A 16,082-nucleotide genomic window follows, 5' to 3' on the forward strand; every position below is an offset into this window, starting at 1 on the left:
GTTCTCATTTACAACTGCGACCTGGCCAAGATAAAGCAAAGTAGTGCAATAAAAACAACACAGAGTTACATATGGGGTAAAAAAAACATAAAGTCAGAAATACAACAGAAAATATATATACAGTGTGTGCAAATGTAGCAAGTTATGGAGGTAAGGCAATAAATAGGCTATAGTGCAGAATAATTACAATAGTATTAACACTGGAATGCTAGATGTGCAAGAGATGATGTGCAAATAGAGATACTGGGGTGCAAAAGAGCAAAATAAATAACAATATAGGGATGAGGTAGTTGGGTGGGCTAATTTCAGATGGGCTGTGTACAGGTGCAGTGATCGGTAAGGTGCTCTGACAACTGATGCTTAAAGTTATTGAGGGAGATAAGAGTCTCCAGCTTCAGAGATTTTTGCAATTCGCTCCAGTCATTGGCAGCAGAGAACTGGAAGGAATGGCGGCCAAAGGAGGTGTTGGCTTTGGGAATGACCAGTGAGATATACCTGCTGGAGCGCAGACTACGGGTGGGTGCTGCTATGGTGACCAATGAGCTAAGATAAGGCGGGGATTTGCCTAGCAGTGATTTATAGATGGCCTGGAGCCAGTGGGTTTGGCGACGAATATGTAGTGAGGACCAGCCAACAAGAGCGTACAGGTCACAGTGGTGGGTAGTATATGGGGCTTTGGAGACAAAACGGATGGCACTGTGATAGACTACATCCAATTTGCTGAGTAGAGTGTTGGAGGCTATTTTGTAAATGACATCGCCGAAGTCAAGGATCGGTAGGATAGTCAGTTTTACGAGGGCATGTTTGGCAGCATGAGTGAAGGAGGCTTTGTTGCGAAATAGGAAGCCGATTCTAGATTTAACTTTGGATTGGAGATTCTTTATGTGAGTCTGGAAGTTGAGTTTACAGTCTAACCAGACACCTAGATATTTGTAGTTGTCCACATACTCTAGGTCCGACCCGTCGAGAGTGGTGATTCTAGTCGGGTGGGCGGGTGCTAGCAGCGTTCGATTGAAAAGCATGCATTTAGTTTTACTAGTGTTTAAGAGCAGTTGAAGGCTACTGAAGGATTGTTGTATGGCATTGAAGCTCGTTTGGAGGTTTGTTAACACAGTGTCCAATGAAGGGCCAGATGTATACAAAATGGTGTCGTCTGCGTAGAGGTGGATCTGAGAGTCACCAGCAGCAAGAGCGACATCATTGATATACACGGAGAAAAGTGTCGGCCCAAGAATTGAACCCTGTGGCACCCCCATAGAGACTGCCATAGGTCCAGACAACAGGCCCTCCGATTTGACACACTGAACTCTATCTGAGAAGTAGTTGGTGAACCAGGCGAGGCAGTCATTTGAGAAACCAAGGCTATTTAGTCTGCCAATAAGAATGCGGTGGTTGACAGAGTCGAAAGCCTTGGCCAGGTCGATGAAGACGGCTGCACAGTACTGTCCATTATCAATCGCGGTTATAATATCGTTTAGGACCTTGAGCGTGGCTGAAGTGCACCCGTGACCAGCTCGAAACCGGATTGCATAGCGGAGAAGGTACGGTGGTATTCGAAATGGTCGATGATCTGTTTGTTAACTTGGCTTTCGAAAACTTTCGAAAGGCAGGGCAGGATGGATATAGGTCTGTAGCAGTTTGGATCTAGAGTGTCACCCCCTTTGAAGAGGGGGATGACCGCGGCAGCTTTCCAATCTCTGGGGATCTCAGACGTTATGAAAGAGAGGTTGAACAGACTAGTAATAGGGGTTGCGACAATTTTGGCGGCTAGTTTTAGACAGAAAGGGTCCAGATTGTCTAGCCCAGCTGATTTGTAGGGGTCCAGATTTTGCAGCGCTTTCAAAACATCAGCTGTCTGGATTTGTGTGAAGGAGAAGCGGGGGGCATGGGCAAGTTGCAGCAGAGGGTGCAGAGTTGGTGGCCGGGTTAGTGGTAGCCAGATGGAAAGCATGGCCAGCTGTAGCAAAATGCTTGTTGAAATTCTCGATTATTGTAGATTTATCGGTGGTGATAGTGTTTCCTAGCCTCAGTGCAGTGGGCAGCTGGGAGGAAGTGCTCTTATTCTCCATGGACTTTACAGTGTCCCAAAACTTTTTGGAGTTAGTGCTACAGGAAGCAAATTTCTGTTTGAAAAAGTTAGCCTTTGCTTTCCTGACTGCTTGTGTATATTGGTTCCTAACTTCCCTGAAAAGTTGCATATCGCGGGGGCTATTTGATGCTAATGCTGTACGCCACAGGATGTTTTTGTGCTGGTCAAGGGCAGTCAAGTCTGAGGAGAACCAGGGGCTATATCGGTTCTTAGTTCTGTATTTTTGAATGGGGCATGTTTATTTAAGATTGAGAGGAAATTACTTTTAAGGAACAACCAGGCATCCTCTACTGACGGAATGAGATCTATATCCATCCAGGATACCTGGGCCAGGTCAATTAGGGAAGGCCTCCTCGCTAAAGTGTTTTAGGGAGCGTTTGACAGTGATGAGGGGTGGTCGTTTGACCGCGGACCCGTTACGGACGCAGGCAATAAGGCAGTGATCGCTGAGATCCTGGTTGAAGACAGCTGAGGTGTATTTAGAGGGTGTGTTAGTCAGGATGATATCTATGAGGGTACCCATGTTTACGGATTTAGGGTTGTACCTGGTAGGTTCGTTGATAATTTGCGTGAGGTTGAGGGCATCTAGCTTGGATTGTAGGATGGCTGGGGTATTAAGCATATCCCAATTTAGGGTCACCAAGCAGTACAAACTCTGAGGATAAATGGGGGCAATCAATTCACATATGGTGTCCAGGGCACAGCTGGGGGGCTGAGGGGGTCTGTAGCAAGCGGCAACAGTGAGAGACTTATTTCTGGAAAGGTGGATTTTTAGAAGTAGAAGCTCAAACTGTTTGGGCACAGACCTGGATAGTATGATAGAGCTCTGCAGGCTCTCTCTACAGTAGATTGCAACTCCACCCCCTTTGGCAGTTCTATCTAGACGGAAAATGTTATAGTTGGGGATGGAAATTTCAGAATTTTTGGTGGCCTTCCTGAGCCAGGATTCAGACACTGCTAGAACATCAGGGTTGGCAGAGTGTGCTAACGCAGTGAATAACTCAAACTTAGGAAGTAGACTTCTGATATTTATGTGCAAGAAACCAAGACTTTTGCGATTACAGAAGTCATCAAATGATAGCGCCTGGGGAGTAGGAGTGATACTGAGGGCTGCAGGGCCTGGGTTAGCCTCTACATCACCAGAGGAACAGAGGAGGACTAGAATAAGGATACGGCTAAAGGCTTTAAGAACTGGTCTTCTAGTGCGTTGGGTACATAGAATAAAGGGGGCAGATTTCCGGGTGTTATAGAAAAGATTCAGGGCATTATGTACAGATAAGGATATGGAAGGATATGAGTAAAGTGGAGGTAAACCTGAGCGTTGGGTAACAATGAAAGAGATAGTATCTCTAGAGGCATAAATTGAGTCGGTCTCTGAGTGTATGGGGGGGGAGGGACAACATAGCTATCTAAGGCAGGTTTAGCTAGGCTGGGGGGGTCTACAGTGATATAGTACAATTAGAAATAACCGAAACAACAAACTAACCATGTTTGGGCTGAGGCTAAACATAAACAGGATGTAGTACCGTAAAAAGGAACAGTCCAGCAGATATCAGCTGTATAGCTGAGTTATCATAAGGTCCGGTGGTGAAGCACTAGTGAGTAAGAGGGTTAGCAGGGGCTAGTAAGGGCTAGCAGATGGATGGAATCTTCGTGGTTAACGTCGTAACCACATCAGACGATTTCGTCGGCAGACCAGTCGTGTAGGATCGGCGGGGCTTCGTGTCAACACTAGGTGGTCCCGTCCGGTTGACAGAGAGGTAGATAGCCGGGAGATGGGCCTAGCTCAGGATGCTTAGCCAGACCACAGCGTCCGTTTTGTTGTAGCCAGCTGGTAGCGATGAATCCGGAGTCAAAGGTCCAGTGATTCAGTGATTCCGGCGGAAAAACTGATATGTTCTGGGTCGATAACGCGCTGTGCAGACTGGCTGAATATCCGGTGATCAATGTCCAGTGATTAAAATTAATCCCGCGGAAAAAAATCCAATGTTCTGAGTGAAACACCGCTAGCTGTGGCTAATAGCAAGTAGCTAGTTAGCTGAAACTGGCTAGCTAGTTTCAACTGGAGATTCTAGATTCTAGACAAAGGTAAGTCAACAATAGAATCCGTTCCACATTGAGTGAGGCGGGTTGCAGGAAAGTATATTTTCTAGAAGGATGAAAAGTCTGATAGGGAAACATGTACGAAAAATACAAAAAAACAGGGTATTTACAGGCTATTTACAGACACACGACAGAAACAGGACTGCACTACTTCGCCATCTTGGAAAAGTCAACCTTGATCTAGCACACCTGATTCCAATAATTAGCTGGTTGATAAGCTGAACCAGGTTAGAGTTGGAGTTAACCTACAGGAGGGTATCTCTCCAGGAACAGGGTTGGAGTTAAAACCTACAGGAGGGTATCTCTCCAGGAACAGGGTCGGAGTTAAAACCTACAGGAGGGTATCTCTCCAGGAACATGGTCGGAGTTAAAACCTACAGGAGGGTATCTCTCCAGGAACAGGGTCGGAGACCCCTGTTCTACATGGTCTTATGCTGAGCCATACTGGCTGCGTTTACACAGGCAGCCCAATTCTGATCTTTTCCCCCCACTAATTGGTCTTAATCACATCAGCTCTTATTGGTCAAAAGACCAATTTAGTAGGGGGGAAAGAATTGGGATGCCTGTGTTAAAGCAGCCATAGTCCTTTATCTGGCTTCAGGACACTGGTGTTGGCGTGGTGGGCAGGGGAAGCGGAGACTCTTTGTGCTTATGGCCTTGTCCTGTCTGCGGTGAACGGCCAGCTGGATCCGGAAGTGGTGTGGGGCGTCAACCACCAACTGTTTGGTCCTCTTGCAGAAGATTTGCTGGTACTGCACGTCTCCTGGAAATACATGGTTGTGGTGTTACCAATTATGGAAGGGAGTAGGGGCAACACGCCTTTGTTGAAGGCAGTTCTTACACAGTATGAATTGTTGTGTGGGAAATTGAGAAATGGCACCTCAATCGCTCTTTCACATTTTTTTTTTTTTTTTTTTTTTTACATTTGAGTCATTTAGCGGACGCTCTTATCCAGAGCGACTTAGTGAGTGCCTACATTTAAATACCGGAAAAGGGAGCCGCTCAACTCAATCGTAAATCGTGGCTAAAATACCAGTAGACCTTTTTAAAGGGCTGAAGAGGTGCAGTTACCACAAGTAAGCAGTAGGCTAGCAGAACAGAGAAAGGCTATGGCCGAGCTAGGCTAACGTTACATATGGGCGTTCAACCTGGACATTTAATTTGATTAATTAATCTTTTTTTTTCTTCTTTTTTTAAAAGTAGCCTAATAACGTTATGCATCGACAGTTGCACATTAACATTAATTTGTCGACGTACATTACAATGCCAATATTTTAGTCATGGTTTAGAACAAGTTAATATTTTTAAATCGCCAAAATAAAAACAATTGAAGCTAAAACCATTCATGCATGCGGTCATCTCGTTTGAAATATAGCTATTTTTAAAACATCTGGTAGCGAGCTAGTTAGACAAGCCACAACAAAAAAATCCTGGTAAACTACCGGCATTTGAAACAAAAAACATGTGAAATAAACTGTGACCCCATTCAGCTCTTCAGGAGTTATCTGCTTGAAGCATAATGTCTAATCCCGCCAAAACCGAAACGTGCACACCTTTGAGTTTGGGAAACACTGGTTTAGACAGTACATGTATTACCTTCACCTTTGAGTTTGGGAAACACTGGTTTAGACAGTACATGTATTACCTTCACCTTAGAGTTTGGGAAACACTGGTTTAGACAGTACATGTATTACCTTCACCTTAGAGTTTGGGAAACACTGGTTTAGACAGTACATGTATTACCTTCACCTTTGAGTTTGGGAAACACTGGTTTAGACAGTACATGTATTACCTTCACCTTTGAGTTTGGGAAACACTGGTTTAGACAGTACATGTATTACCTTCACCTTTGAGTTTGGGAAACACTGGTTTAGACAGTACATGTATTACCTTCACCTTTTGCAGAGCTAGGGATTAGAAGAGCATGTTGGTGGAATCAGATTCTGTACAACAAAATACACAATTTACCCACCCCACTAATTCTATAGATCTCTATTAGACTGGTTAGTTTACCATACATGGACATTTCAATATTGTCAGCTAGCGTCACTAAATTGGCAGTAAGATTACTATCCAGCTGAGAACCAACTCACCAACCATAGACGATTTATGCACATTCATCATTGCTAATGTTACCAACACAGAGTGAGTTAGCTATATTGACAATTTTATTTTTAGTCACGGAGTGTTTTCCAAACAAGGGTGGAGTAGCGGTAGGTAGTTTTGTGGTTAAGAGCGTTGTGCCAGTAACCGAAAGGTCGCTGGTTCTAATCCCCGAGCCGACTAGGTTGAAAAATCTGTCGATGTGCCCTTGAGCAAGGCACTTAAATAATAATAATAATAATAATAATAATAAGCCATTTAGCAGACGCTTTTATCCAAAGCGACTTAGTCATGCGTGCATACATTTTTGTGTATGGGTGGTCCCGGGGATCGAACCCACTACCTTGGCGTTACAAGCGCCGTGCTCTACCAGCTGAGCTACAGAGGACCACTTAACCCTAATTTCTCCTAATTGCTCCTGTAAATCGCTCTGGATAAGAGCGTCTGCTAAATGACTAAAAACGTAAAAATGAGTAGATTGCTAGCCGATTTGCACTACACTTATTTGCTAACATTAGCTAGCTTACGTTAGCTAAAGTCAATCAAAGATAGAACGAACAAACATGTTTACCCTGCTGAAGGTAGTTACCAATCTAGCAGTGACTCATGTGATGGCATGCATTGATTGACAGTGTGTATACCAAAAAAAAGATAGCTATATGATTTGTCTCGGATCGGATCACTTCTCAGCTGTCGTCGAAATGGATTCCCCATCAGCCCAGCCTGAAAATCTGATAGTCTTTGGTCACCATAAAGCGCATCATTCTTGATGGGGTAAATCTCTGGTAGGTAAAACGGTTAAAGATAACTAATTTTCGCACTTGTTTGTAATTAGCACAGGCATGATGACAAACGTAAGTGGAAAAACATTGTCCCCCCCCAAAAAAGTATTGCTTACAGAACTTGTTAGAATGCTGTGTGGTGTTCGTTCGAAGTACACAATGCCATCGTCCAAGTTGTGAGCATGCCCCATCTACAATGTATCCCGACCCCTTCAAGAATGATCAATGGAAACTGGATGCACCTTCTTCTTCGATGATGTTTAACGGCGGGATGGCATCCAATTTTGTTGCATTACCGCCACCTACTGGACTGGAGTACAACTCCTTTATATATTCGCTTGAAAAAATAAAATAAATACCCTACCATCTAACACTACACTCACAAATTCAAAAAATATTATTAATAATTAACAACACACTACTCCGCTATTTAAATATATTCATTCCTACCTCATGCCCTCAACCTGAAATGATGGGACATCACCACTTAACACTCCCTGTAACTCTTCTGATGTCAAGTCTCGCACACCCAAATACCTCTCTGCAGCTGCCACCGCAACCTCAATTTTCTTCGACTTACGTTCTATCCCTGCAGTACAATTAATAACCATTGCTATAAACGCTAAAAACCCAATCTCCTACTCTCACCACTCCTCCTCCTTGACCCCTCTTCCTCTACTTTCTTCACTGCCTCAGCATATGACAACTTCTGCACTACTCTAACCCTGTAAACCTCAACCTGCCTCTCTCGCACGGGACATTTCGGATCCCCAGCACCATGGGCACCCCTACAATTAGCACATACCACTACTTACTCCAATGCTACACATTCCTTTGTCTCATGCCCTTCTGTACACTTCTCACACCTTGCTGCCACATGCCCATAAGTTTGACACCTGTAACATCGTAATGTTTTTGGCACATAAGCTCGTACAGGATAACTTATTACATTTACATTTTAGTCATTTAGCAGACGCTCTTATCCAGAGCGACTTACAGGAGCAATTAGGGTTAAGTGCCTTGCTCAAGGGCACATACTTATATCCCCGTGTAGCTCATGGCGCATGCAACGCCAGGATTGTGGGTTGCCACGGGGGCCATTATGAAAATGTATGCACTCACTAACTGTAAGTCGCTCTGGATAAGAGCGTCTGCTAAATGACTAAAATGTAAATATCCTAACTTCACTTTGTCAGGCAAAGACTCAACTTCAAAAACTCAAAAGAACAGACAATGACTCTTCTGTTTCCCCGCTCTCGCCCCCCTGTTTGCATCGCGCCAAACGACGAGCATCACACACACTGGGAATCTTCCCCTTCAGTTGGTCCACTTTTACATTTACTGCTACCCCAGTAATCACTCCTTTCAATGGCTCCCCTTTCTTGAGACAGGATGCACTTGAGCTCATTTTCGAGTCTCATAGCAAAGGGTCTAAATACTTATGTAAATAAGGTAACTTTTTTTTTGAAAATGTGCTAGATTGTGGTTTGGATAATTCATGTTTATGAAAAAAAATGTAATGTTTATATGTATATATATATATATATATATATATATATATATATATATATATATACTGAATAAAAATATAAACAACATGTAAAGTGTTGGCCCCATGTTTCATGAGCTGAAAGAAAATATCCCAGAAATGTTCTTTACGCCCAAAATATGATTTCTCACAAATGTTGTGCACAATTTTGTGTACATCCCTGTTAGAGCATTTCTCTTTTTCCAAGATAGGTGGATGGATTGACAGGTGTGGCATATCAAGAAGCTGATAAAACAGCATGATCATTACACAGGTGCACCTTGTGCTGGGGACAATTAAAAGGCCACTTTTTTTTTTTTATGTGCAGTTTTGTCACACAACACAATGCCACAGATGTTTTGAGGGAGCGTGCAATTGGCATGCTGACTGCAGGAATGACCACCAGCGCTGTTGCCAGTCATAGAGCCTCAGTTAGGGCATATCTAATCAATGGAAGATGGAGTTAAAAGTTAAAGGAGAGGGATAGGTTACCATGACCAAAAGCCAACAGGTAGGCTGCTACGTTATATTCTGAATGGAGTTGTTGTTTGTAACTGTGTAGGACGAGAAAGAAAGCCCATGCAGCCTCAATTAGCCTAGCTAGATAGCTTATTTAGCTTCTCCCGGTTTGATGCTGTCAAGACTGGTTCTGCGTAATCATATTAGATAATAAATAACCTAGCTATGGCAGCTATTAGTCTACTATAGCGCGAGTCTGCTTGGTTGGTTGCGTCTCTCCCTCCCTGTTCCCTGTGTCACTCGCTCACACTCAGTAGCTACACACACAGCACGGCCCCTTGATAGAGTGTTACATCTCTCTCTCTCCCTCCTCTCTTCTCCTCACCTCCTCTCTCTCCTCTCTCTCTACCTCCTCTCCCTCCTCTCTCTCCTCTCTCCCTCCCTCCCTCCCTCCTCTCCTCTCTCTCCTCCTCTCTTCTCCCTCCTCTCCTCCTCTCTCTCCTCTCTCTCTACCTCCTCTCCCTCCTCCCCTCCTCTCTCTCCTCTCTCTCTCCCTCCTCTCTCTCCTCCCCTCCTCTCTCACCTCTCTCTCTCCCTCCTCCCCTCCTCTCTCTCCTCTCTCTCCTCTCTCTCCTCTCTCTCTACCTCCTCTCCCTCCTCCCCTCCTCTCTCACCTCTCTCTCTCCCTCCTCTCCCTCCTCTCTCTCCTCTCTCTCTCCCTCCTCTCCCTCCTCTCCCTTCTCTCTCACCTCTCTCTCCCTCTCCCTCCTCTCTCTCCTCTCTCTCTCCCTCCTCTCCTCTCTCTCTCCCTCCTCTCCCTCCTCTCCCTTCTCTCTCACCTCTCTCTCTCCCTCCTCTCCTCTCTCTCTCCCTCCTCTCCCTCCTCTCCCTTCTCTCTCTCCTCTCTCTCTCCCTCCTCTCCCTTCTCTCTCACCTCTCTCTCTCCCTCCTCTCCCTCCTCTCCCTCCTCTCTCTCTACCTCCTCTCCCTCGTGCTTTATCAGCTCCGGTTCATAAAGTAGATTAAAAATGGACTTTTCTGCTGTTTCCCTCACTGGGATTGGATCAGACTGGGTCTGGATCCCATCAGGTCTATATGGAGCGTGTCTAGTTGTCCTCGGGTCCGTTCAGAACGGGACTTTATATATATTTTTTCATGATACCCCAGGTCCTGATGGGAAAGCCCCAGGTCCTGATGGGAAAGCCCCAGGTCCTGATGGGAAAGCCCCAGGTCCTGATGGGAAAGCCCCAGGTCCTTTTTGGACCCGTGAAGCCCTCTACTAGCCGTCTACATATGTCCCTGTTGGATACAACTAGGGCCCCGAGTTTTTCCTGTTCAGGGAACAACTCCTGGCCATTATGTTGTACTCCTACATTTAGACTGATAGACTTGGTGTGCATGTCAACGTCACTTACTTTAATTTATGCCTATTTGTGTCATTTCAGCACCAAAGCCAAGAAGAAGGCGGTCGAAGGCAAGAAGCCTGTAGCTAAAGGTGCGAACGAAAACAAGGAACCTACGGTTACCATGTCCGCTCCCGAGGAAGAGGTCGCCATGGAAACCCAGAGCAGCGACGGCGTCGTCTCGACCAACGAGATCACAGCTGAACCCAAACCAGTTCTAACTGAGGTCACACAACAGGGTAGTGGTGTCATTACAGCGGTCAATGAAACCATGATGACCGTGACCGCAACAGAACCAAGTCAAGTCAACATGGAACCTGTTGACCCGATGACAACCGACAACGGCCAAAGCCAAAACGTTGCTGTCATAGCCGCTAAACGGGATTGCAAGAATGGAGAAACCATAGCAACCGCTACCAATCACGCTGTTACCAACAATGTTGACGTTAATGATGTCATCAATCCCGTCGACTCTGACAGCGTTGCTGACTCTGTACCAGCACAAACACCTGTAACTTCAGCCTCTGTCCCCGTAGCTCTCCCGGTGTCGGTAAAAGGTGAAGACAAACCGTTAGACTTCCCAACGGTAACTCAGGAGATCCTCAAGGCCCTGGAGGCAGCAGTGCACCAACACCGCATGGAGAGACTAGCTGAGGAACAAGGACAGAACCAGACACAGGACCAGGGAGAGGGGTGCCAGGCCAAGCCTCTATCCGACAAGAAGAGCCCCGTAGCTGGGGAGAAGGGGGAGACCAAGACCCCGGCTGGAGAACTGAACCAGGCCCCAGCTCAACCAGAGAAGAAGACCGTGACGCCAACGCAGACTCAAAAAGAGGAGAAAAATAGACCTGCGGTTTTCGACAAGAAAAAAAAGCCACAACCTGAGAAGTCACAGACAGATAAAAAGCCTCCAACCACACCAGCTAAGAAGACCACAACACAGACAGAAGGAGCAAAGAAACCACCTTCAGGCTCTGGACAACCAGAGAAGAACCAGGGGAAGTCCGAAGGCTATGGAGGAAGAGGCCGGCGCGGGGACCATTCTTCCCCAGAAAGGATAGACTCTTCCAGGCATAGAAGCAGGCGGGCGGCCTCCGAGGAGGAGCAGGGTCCTCCGACGTCGAGACACGGCAACTCCTCTAGCTCCTCTTCTGGCTCCCTCAGGAGCAGCAGGCGGGACGGCAGCCCTGCCAAAAAGAAGGGGAGGAGAGGGGAGGAGGAGAGGAACAAAGTAAGAGAAGGAGGGTAGGGGGAGGAGCAGAGAGGAACAACGTAGGAGAAGGAGGGTAGGGGGAGGAGCAGAGAGGAACAAAGTAGGAGAAGGAGGGTAGGGGGAGGAGCAGAGAGGAACAAAGTAGGAGAAGGAGGGTAGGGGGAGGAGCAGAGAGGAACAAAGTAGGAGAAGGAGGGTAGGGGGAGGAGCAGAGAGGAACAAAGTAGGAGAAGGAGGGTAGGGGGAGGAGGAGAGGAGCAAAGTAGGAGAAGGAGGGTAGGGGGAGGAGCAGAGAGGAACAAAGTAAGAGAAGGAGGGTAGGGGGAGGAGCAGAGAGGAACAAAGTAGGAGAAGGAGGGTAGGGGGAGGAGCAGAGAGGAACAAAGTAGGAGAAGGAGGGTAGGGGGAGGAGCAGAGAGGAACAAAGTAGGAGAAGGAGGGTAGGGGGAGGAGCAGAGAGGAACAAAGTAGAAGAAGGAGGGTAGGGGGAGGAGCAGAGAGGAACAAAGTAGGAGAAGGAGGGTAGGGGGAGGAGCAGAGAGGAACAAAGTAGGAGAAGGAGGGTAGGGGGAGGAGCAGAGAGGAACAACGTAAGAGAAGGAGGGTAGGAGGAGGAGCAGAGAGGAACAAAGTAAGAGGAGGAGGGTAGGGGGAGGAGCAGAGAGGAACAACGTAAGAGAAGGAGGGTAGGGGGAGGAGGAGAGAGGAACAAAGTAGGAGAAGGAGGGTAGGGGGAGGAGGAGAGAGGAACAAAGTAGGAGAAGGAGGGTAGGGGGAGGAGGAGAGAGGAACAAAGTAGGAGAAGGAGGGGAGGAGGAGAGAGGAACAAAGTAGGAGAAGGAGGGTAGGGGGGAGGAGGAGAGAGGAACAAAGTAGGAGAAGGAGGGTAGGGGGGAGGAGCAGAGAGGAACAAAGTAGGAGAAGGAGGGTAGGGGGGAGGAGCAGAGAGGAACAAAGTAGGAGAAGGAGGGTAGGGGGGAGGAGGAGAGAGGAACAAAGTAGGAGAAGGAGGGTAGGGGGGAGGAGGAGAGAGGAACAAAGTAGGAGAAGGAGGGTAGGGGGAGGAGGAGAGAGGAACAAAGTAGGAGAAGGAGGGTAGGGGGAGGAGCAGAGAGGAACAAAGTAGGAGAAGGAGGGTAGGGGGAGGAGCAGAGAGGAACAACGTAAGAGAAGGAGGGTAGGGGGAGGAGCAGAGAGGAACAACGTAAGAGAAGGAGGGTAGGGGGAGGAGCAGAGAGGAACAACGTAAGAGAAGGAGGGTAGGGGGAGGAGCAGAGAGGAACAATGTAAGAGAAGGAGGGTAGGGGGAGGAGCAGAGAGGAACAACGTAAGAGAAGGAGGGTAGGGGGAGGAGCAGAGAGGAACAAAGTAAGAGAAGGAGGGTAGGGGGAGGAGGAGAGGAGCAAAGTAAGAGAAGGAGGGTAGGGGGAGGAGCAGAGAGGAACAAAGTAAGAGAAGGAGGGTAGGGGGAGGAGCAGAGAGGAACAAAGTAGAAGAAGGAGAAATCAGGAGTGATGGTGGATGTATTTTTTATATTCAGATTATATCCTTAAGTGCAGGTATTGTTAAAAGTCTAAATGAGGTGTTGACATGATTTCTTTCTATTGCTGAGATGTAATGTTTCTGTTTGTCCCACAGAGCCACAGCAGTAAAACGAACCAGTCCTCTAGGAGTGAGTCTAGATATAAGGACGCTCCAGAGAGAAAGGTGAGCATAAGATTTATAAAAATACACCATTCAAATAGTAATGTACAGAATCCAAACTACTGCAATCTGTTGTAGCAAGCTGTTGGATTTGGTTTTCATTTACGCATTGCTCTCTTACATACATCTGATTCAAACTACAGCACTTCTGTTGAACTTGGCGGAATAACGATCGATTGATTAATTCAATGGATTCACCATCCTCTCATACCACAGGGTACCGGCTACGTGGCGGATGAGTTCACATCTGACGTCGTCCCAGGTGAAGCCAACCCCTTCGACCTGGACCAGTTCAACACGGATGAGTTTGTCACCGTGGACGAGGTGGAAGGGGACGAGGCTGACAACACCATCCCACCAGAGCCATCATCTCCATCACACAAGACCCAAGGTAGGGCCTCGGAAAGGTCGGAACGATCGTCCAAACGCAAGAGGGGTACCCCAGATACCCCAACTTCTACTAGGAAATGTAGCCGGGAGCAGGAGAAAGAGACACCTCCATCCAAAAGCACTCCCACCCCCTCCTCTTCTACCTCTACCCCCCTTGGCCAGAAGACTCCACGAAAAGACGCAGCAGCCGCCAAAATAACGCATGCGGCGAAACCTCAACCAACTGCCACCTCTGGACGCAAGACCAGGTCATCAGCCGCTTCTGCTGTTGTAGCAACCGAAGCCGCAGAAACCCAGGAAACTGTCGGCAACGATGACGCCACAGTCCAGGTGGAGGCGGAGCCTGTTCCCGTGGAGCTTCTGTCTCAGCCAATGGCCGAAGCAGCCGCTGCTCAGTCGGTAGAGAAAGTAGTGGTCACAAAGGGAAGTGACACAGAGGGTGCATTACCGTCATCTGGCCACAAGGTGTCAGTGTTGGAAATTGCAGTGCCAGCGAACAAGGAAGGGGACAGTGCTGGGTCAGAGAGCGATATGGAGACTACAGCTGAAAAACCTCCAGAGGTAGACGGGAGCGAGGAGAAGGCCCAGGCTGAAAAAGGTGCCTCAATTCTGGGTACCGAGGCTCAGAATGGAGCCTGTCCACTGGAGCTTGTTCGGACTGCTCCGTCTGCCCCAGCTAAGGAGCAAGACCTTCATAAGACCCTAGAACTACAAGAGGGGGAGACAGTGTCCGGTCACCAGGTGCCCCAATCACTTGTTGACAAAGTACCCGAAGAAGAAAATGGCGGTTTCCAGATACTCGACGAAACCGTGGATGACAGAGAAGAGTACAGCCAAGACACTCAAGAACAGTCTGGATCTCTATCTCTGGGTTACCAGGCGACTGCAGCCTCCGAATCTACGGGTTCCCAGGAGCTCCAAACTACTCTAGAGGAACGCCAAGACATATCCGAAGACGAAGAAGAATCTGCTTTCCACATACTGGACTCTGTAGAAGACACTGAAGACCGAAGAGATTCTCTACCCAGAGAGATGGATACGAAGGAAGCTCTGGACAACCATACTACTGAATCTAAGGGTACCTCAAAACCCCAAAAAGAGGGTTACAAAACGGGTAAGGGTAATATGACACTTCAAAAGAAGGATGGTAAGAAGATACCCCAAACCCATGAAAAGGTACAGACCCCCACAGTGGAGACAGAGTGGGCTACCCACAAAAAGACTAACCTTGTCACCTTGGATGAGGTGAGTGAGGAAGAGGAGAATTACCCTGACGACGCTGCCGAAGAGGAAGAGCTGATGAAGAAACAGAAACTAGTGAAGGAGAAACAGCGAGAGAGGGAACGGGAGAAGGAGAGAGGGAAGGAGAGGAGGAGGAGTAGAGAGCGGGAGAGGAGCAAGGAGAGGTGGAGGGAGAGGGGGAGGGAGAGGGAGAGGGAGAGGGTCGGTGCGGATACGGAAGGGTTGGTGACTCTGGACGAGATTGGAGGAGAGGGGGATGAGGGAGGAGAGGAGGGAGCGAGGGATCGGGAGAACGGAATAACTGAGGCAGACCTTCAAGCATTGGTCACTCTGGATGAGATCGTTGGCGAGGAAGGAGGGGAGGGGCCTAGCCCGGAGGCACACCCCTTCAGCCAGGAGGACGAATCAGGAAACTCCTTCAACCCAGAGGTCAGGAAACATCTACTGCTTTCTTTTTGTCTGCTTGGATCTCGATCTATCTATCTCTCTCTCTCTCTCTCTCTCTGTCTCTGTCTCTGTCTCTGTCTCTGTCTCTCTCTCTCTCTCTCTCTCTCTCTCTCTCTCTCTCTCTCTCTCTCTCTCTCTCTCTCTCTCTCTCTCTCACCCAATCATGCACACTACATCCCCATCCTTTGACCTCTCTCCTATCAGACTCTGGTCATCCTGGATGAGGCTGGAGGTGATGATGAGATGGAGGAAGAGCAGCCCCAGACGTTTCCTGAACCAGCACAGACCCAGCACACTGACAACACAGGTACAGGTGTCTGTTAGAACAGAGTGACTGTGTGTCTGTTAGAACAGAGTGACGGTGTGTCTGTTAGAACAGAGTGACTGTGTGTCTGTTAGAACAGAGTGACTGTGTTACTGTTAGAACAGAGTGACTATGTGTGTCTGTTAGAACAGAGTGACTGTGTGTCTGTTAGAACAGAGTGACTGTGTCTGTTAGAACAGAGTGACTGTGTATGTTAGAACAGAGTGACTGTGTGTCTGTTAGAACAGAGTGACTGTATGTCTGTTAGAACAGAGTGACTGTGTGTCTGTTAGAACAGAGTGACTGTGTGTCTGT

The 16,082-nt window shown here is 47.6% G+C and overlaps 1 protein-coding gene across 1 annotated transcript; it reads left to right on the top strand.

Moving 5' to 3' along the window:
* Positions 1–10,591: 10,591 nt before the first annotated feature.
* On the top strand, positions 10,592–15,787 carry LOC121571006 (nucleolar protein dao-5). Its single transcript, XM_041882239.1, has 5 exons — positions 10,592–11,698; positions 13,319–13,387; positions 13,601–15,091; positions 15,257–15,445; positions 15,668–15,787. Exons 1-5 carry the CDS (start codon positions 10,592–10,594, stop codon positions 15,785–15,787), a joined length of 2,976 nt encoding a protein of 991 aa, XP_041738173.1.
* Positions 15,788–16,082: the final 295 nt, after the last annotated feature.

The sequence above is a fragment of the Coregonus clupeaformis genome, chromosome 8 (genome assembly GCF_020615455.1).
Source record: "Coregonus clupeaformis isolate EN_2021a chromosome 8, ASM2061545v1, whole genome shotgun sequence".
Taxonomy (NCBI): Eukaryota; Metazoa; Chordata; class Actinopteri; order Salmoniformes; family Salmonidae; genus Coregonus; species Coregonus clupeaformis.

Bases quoted from the DNA above. Each gene is read 5' to 3' on its own strand.
- LOC121571006 (XM_041882239.1), top strand. From the start codon at position 10,592: ATGTCCGCTCCCGAGGAAGAGGTCGCCATGGAAACCCAGAGCAGCGAC. The intron at 13,388-13,600 runs GTGAGCATAAGA...CTCATACCACAG, and splicing joins AGGACGCTCCAGAGAGAAAG to GGTACCGGCTACGTGGCGGA. The intron at 15,092-15,256 runs GTGAAGGAGAAA...ACTCTGGACGAG, and splicing joins TGATGAAGAAACAGAAACTA to ATTGGAGGAGAGGGGGATGA.